Source organism: Phoxinus phoxinus, assembly GCF_949152265.1.
Source record: "Phoxinus phoxinus genome assembly, chromosome: 9".
Taxonomy (NCBI): Eukaryota; Metazoa; Chordata; class Actinopteri; order Cypriniformes; family Leuciscidae; genus Phoxinus; species Phoxinus phoxinus.
In genome coordinates, this window is record NC_136884.1 from 35,368,754 (window position 1) to 35,374,753 (window position 6,000).

Consider the following 6,000-nt stretch of genomic DNA (forward strand, 5'->3'; position numbering starts at 1 on the left):
CTAGTCTCCAGCCAACTACTGGTAGTCTCTCCCCTGTGAAGGATCCCTTTACTCTACAGATAAAGCGTTGTCGGGATGATTTCGGTTTCGCGTATCTACCCCGAAGTGATAAAATTAGGTATAAAAATTAAGGCCAGACAAGTAGTTTGTTAAAGGAGAACTCCGGTCAATTTTAACATTGAGCTCAATTTTTAGTAAATTTGGAGTGCTGTCAATACAGAAAACAACGACAAAAATCGGTGTTGCCTACACTGTGTTATCCTCTTTTTAAAATTTACACCCTATTGACTTGAATGGGGCAAGTTTTAAACTTAACCAGTTCTTAGTCTTATCATCCTTGATGTGTCATTACAAGTGCCCAGCCATGTTGAGTGATTCCTTCAGAGTGAACACGAGTGAATCTGACTGCAGTTATTAAAGTGAAAGATATGAATAAAAATGATGTTATATCAGCCAGCGCACAGACCTGTATTTAGTTCCTGTTTTCGGTCGAAGTCCAAAGTAGTCGATTGTCGAGTTCACGCGCATAGGTTTAGTTACTATGATCACGCGTGTGAACTCGACAATCGACTACTTTGGACTTCCACCGAAAACATGAACTAAATACAGGTCTGTGCGCTGGCTGATATAACATCATTTTTATTCATATCTTTCACATCTACTGCAGTCAGATTCACTCGTGTTCACTCTGAAGGAATCACTCAACATGGCTGGGCACTTGTATGACACATCAAGGATGATAAGACTAAGAACTGGTTAAGTTTAAAACTTGCCCCATTCAAGTCAATAGGGTGCAAATTTTAAAAAGAGGATAACACGGTGTAGGCAACACCGATTTTTGTCGTTGTTCTCTGTATTGACAGCACTCCAAATTTACAAAAAATTGAGCTCAATGTTAAAATTGACCGGAGTTCTCCTTTAAGGCTTGGTTTGTAGGGAATTACAAACCTGCGCACATATATTCAAATGCGCATAACTATAGAATTAATTCTTAATGCGCACGTGAGCTCACAGGTTCGCGTTTAAAGTCTGTAGAGAGAACGGCGTCGTCTTAGCGGTCTCTAATTTAATAACTAATGATCGTTGCGACGGAAGTGAATCAACTTTAGCTGGAAAATATCTTTATTCAAGAACCGCTATAAAGCCAAAACAATCTCTGTTACCTTAAATGATCTGTTTACCACTGTAAAGCTGCTTTGTTAAAAGAGCTATATAAATAAAGATGACTTGACTTAACTGAAAAGTTAAAGGAGTAAAACAAAAGCAAAAGCGCTATATGGGTTTAACAACTTTATTGAATCGGCCTGCTAATAATAACACAGGGGGATTGTGCATTTTTTGTTTGTTTTTTGCTAAATCGTTATGAAAAGAAGTCATTTTCACCGCATCCTAAAGGGACAGTTCACCCAGAAATCATCATTTTCTCACCCTCAAACCTGTATAATGATAGAATTTAAATTTGTGGGTGAACTATCCCTTTAAATAATTTTCTCCATTCATTTTATGGTGGAAATGACATTTCGAACATGTTTGGAACACAATTCTACGGCTAATTTCATAGCTAGGATTTTATGCATCTTACACACACACAATTAAATCATATTTTCACAACTTAGCATGATTTGATTTTCAGCTTAAATGCACATTATGCAAAAATGCTAAGAAAAAAATAATTAAGTGATAACAAGGGTAAACGTTATAATCGCTAACATAGCAGACTACATCAGTGACAAAACTATAAAGTACACAATCATATATATATATTTTGACATGGTTTATTAATGACTCAGCATCATCTATATTAAAGAGAAAATAATCACTTCATCTGATGTATAAAGTGAATAAAACAACATTGACTTTCTGGACATCCACAACTACTCAAAAACGTTGTTCTCTCATCTCCCGCCACTGTGTGTGTGTGTGTGTGTGTGTTGGTGAGGTAAAAGGGGTGGAGGCAGTGGACCAAAGCACTGTGAGGCAAGGGAGGGGGGACTCAAAATGTTTAAAACGTTTTTGTTTTTTTGTTGCCCCGTTTGCATTTGTATTATTTTACTACTTAAACACTTATTTTAAGAATATACTGTATCATTATATTATTTACAATAGACATATTTTAATGATATTTTAGGGGGGACAACCCTCAGATAGGTACCCACAGTGTAACCCTGCTGATCGGTTCAACCGTACACTGCTGCAAATGTTACGGACACTGACAGACAGAGAAAAAGAGAGATGAAAGAACATTTACCACAAATGATATACGCATATAACTGCACACGCCACGAGTCAACAGGATACTCCCCTTATTACCTGCTGTATGGACAACATCCCTGTCTGCCCGTGGATCTTTTGTTTGGATTAATGGAAAACACTGAATCAGTGACACACAAAGGATATGCGGATAAATGGTCAAAAAAGATGACGGAAGCGTACAAGATTGCAAACAAATCCAGCCTATCATGGAGTGCGAAGAACAAGTCTTACTATGATCAGAAGTTGAGAGGTGTGGTCCTCAAGCCAGGAGATTGAGTACTGGCCCGAAACATGGGTGAACGAGGTGGACCTGCTAATCTCAGACAATCCTGTATATGTCATTTATCCTGAAGGAGATTCAAGTGCGAGGAATAGGACTATACACAGAAACTTGCTGCTGTTAGCAAATTACTTACCTGTTTAGAGTTCGACACAGCCAGCTGACTCTGTGGTAGCTCCCCGTCAGAGACGATGACAACCGCAACGGAGGACAAGCTCTGCTGACAATGATGAGACACTGGACACGGATAATGACGATGATGAGTGGACAGGAGGTTATTGGCTGAGAACACCTGTAATCAGAAGGGAAAATGATCAAGCTAGACATAACAGATCAGTGATCTCAAGGAGAGAGCAAAGTCCAATGTCAAAGTTTTCTCCTGCAAAAGCACCTGATCAGACTCCAAAGAAACAGACAATGATTCGTAAAGACTGTTCAAGTACACTACCTACGAGGGAAACTGTATCGATGGACACATACTTACCCGAGGGGCGAGAGATACACCTTCCTCAAGTAGAAGAACAACAGTCAGAGGATAGAGGAATAGAAGTAGTGGGAAAAGAATCACAGACAAGGCAAGGCAAGTTTATTTATATAGCACATTTCATACACAATGGTAATTCTAAGTGCTTTACATAGAAGAAATTTTAATAATCAAAAGAAATAAGAATAATTAAAACAGTTTAGAATAAAAATAAAATGCAGTACAAACAGTCGGACGAACAGTGGCACAGTGCTCATTCAGTAAATGCACAGCTAAACAGAAGTGTTTTGAGTCTGGATGTGAATGTGCCTACTGTAGGAGCACACCTGATCTCTTCTGGAAGCTGGTTCCAGCTGCGGCTGGCATAATAGCTAAAAGCGGACTCTCTATAAATATGTATTTAGGTCCTAGGCCACTAAATGATTTATATACCAGTAATAATACTTTAAAATCAATCCTAAGTGTAACGGGGAGCCAGTGTAAAGACCTGAGGACTGGTGTGATATGTTCATATTTTCTGGTTCTGCTCAGGATCCTGGCGGCAGCGTTCTGTACGAGCTGCAACTGTCTTATGGTCTTTTTGGGAAGGCCAGTTAGGAGTCCATTGCACTAATCCACCCTGCTGGTGGATTAGTGTAATGCATACACAAGTTTCTCTAAGTCATGACTGGAAACAAAGCATCTAATTCTTGTGTGGCAGTGAGCAGGTTTATTTTTAGAGAGGAATTTGAGGAAAAGAGTCGACTACGCAACCCTAGTCTCTAAGCCAGGGGAGTCTCCTAATGAGGACACAGGTTCGATTTTCCCTTTTTGCACAGAGACAGAGACGTGGGTATAAGAATACAAAAATGTTCTTTATTAATCAAAGGTAAAATATTAAAAATGTACGGCCATTGGGATCAATCATCACTCCACAAACACACACACACACACACTAACAATACAGGCTTATCAGGGCTTGTGATTCCCAGAAGCAGGATGAGCTAGTGCCAAACGTCGCCAGCAATGGTCGAAAAGCACCACCACACGTGCACTACACTGCACACTCACACTCACATCAACCAAGACCAAACGCGGTAGTTTGTAGACCACACACTGTGCATCCACCACCAAATGGAGCAACTAGCTCTCCTGCTCCGGATTCACAATGCCTACAAGACAAGAAAAAAAAAGAAAAAAAAGAAAAAAAAGGATTTAAATGAATACTAGTTTACAAGACACAACACACAAAATACCCAAATATCACAAAACAAAAAGATATGATCCACTCAACCCTACAGTTATTGGTTTCAGTAAGGTTTTCAAGAAATTTGGTTTAGTCACCAACCTGTCCCCACTTCGCAGGCTGGTTAACACTCACAACCCCTCTTTCCTCTGACAGGCTGAGGATCACTCACAAAAATAATTAATCAAAAGTAAATCTTATTCATAACACAAAAAAAGAATATAAGGGCAAACCCAAAAGAATAACAAAAAAAAATCGAAACCAACAAAAATCACCACAATAATAAAGAAAACTCACTCGAAAATATATTAACAAAAGCTACATCAACAATGCTGTGCGTGCTCACATTGGGAGCCACGGCCAGCAGAGCATTGAACCAAACCAATAAACACAAAGTAAAGATATTAGGAACAAAACAGCAGCAATGGAAGTCCCAATCCGAGCAGCGGTCTTCACGTACTCTTATAACTGGCAGATTCATTCACCTGCAAAATCCCGAATGTAAACTAAAATATGCGCAGTACTGACTCATCTTTAAGCTACTATACAGTGACCACACATACCAACAGGCGGAGATCGCGTCATTCGTCCGGCAGCAACAGATTGAGAACCAAATATGACCAGGGCGAGCTGAAATACACAGATAACCCCATGATTATACATTACTTAAAATAAATACGGCCACAAGAGCCAGAGGGAGACCTACCAGAAAGCCAAACAGCAATACACCAGGAACTATTATTGTAGTAGTATGACGTGCGTTTGTATCCGGCAAACGGCGCGCGTTCACCAATCAATGTAAACGCTCGGCCCAACTTGCACTTATCCACAAACCGCACAGCACCTAACAAGAGTTGCATCGTTAACCATTTACAATCCGGTAGGTTCGCACAATAATCTCAAACGACCGTCACACTCACCTCCAGCCGGCGCACCAGACCAACAGCAGAAAAATGACGCGCTAGACAACACGCAGCACATTGACACCATGTCCGGTAACAACAACGGCCATCTTAATATACCCAGATGAAATGAGACGCTGATTACCCACGGGCCTCTAGGGCGGAGTCAACACATGCAAACCGGATGCCACCCAACAGCAGCACTTCACTACACTTGCAATATGTTTCAGATGATAGTTTGCTGATTTAGTTATTGCTTTGACATGACTACTGAAGCTAAGGTCTGACTCTAGAGACACACCAAGATTCCTGACTTGATTTTTAGTTGTTTGACCTCTAGAGTGAAGGTATGCGTTCACCTTGAGAACTTCATCTTTGTTTCCAAACGCAATGACTTCAGTTTTGTCTTTGTTTAACTGAAGAAAGTTTTGGCACATCCAACCGTTTACTTCATCAATGCATTGGAACAGGGAGTCAATGGGGCTGTAATCGTTTGGCGATAGGGCTAAGTAGATCTGTGTGTCGTCTGCATAGCTGTGGTAAGCAATTTGGTTCTTTCCCATTATTTGGCTCATTGGGAGCATGTACAGGTTGAATAGGAGTGGCGCAAGAATTGAGCCTTGAGGAACTCCGCATGTCATGGATGTCCACTCAGACTTATGGTCTCCTATACTCACATAATAACCTCTCGCTTCTAAGTATGACCTGAACCATTTTAGGACTATCTCAGAAAGACCCACCCAGTTTTCCAGCCTGTCAAGAAGTATGTTGTGATCGACAGTGTAAAATGACAGTTCACAAGTGAACCATCTGATGATACTTACCTACCGCAGCCTGAAGAGGATGAACAGAATGC

The 6,000-nt window shown here is 40.4% G+C and overlaps 1 protein-coding gene across 1 annotated transcript in view; it reads right to left on the reverse strand.

The window, feature by feature from the left end:
* LOC307004554 (triple functional domain protein-like) overlaps positions 1–3,011 on the reverse strand; it is a gene marked incomplete at its 5' end in the record, with an annotated part of 47,880 nt that extends 44,869 nt beyond the window's left edge. Inside the window, 2 exon segments of the mRNA XM_079623871.1 lie at positions 2,670–2,825; positions 2,986–3,011. Coding sequence (XP_079479997.1) covers positions 2,670–2,825; positions 2,986–3,011 — 182 coding nt within the window.
* Positions 3,012–6,000: the final 2,989 nt, after the last annotated feature.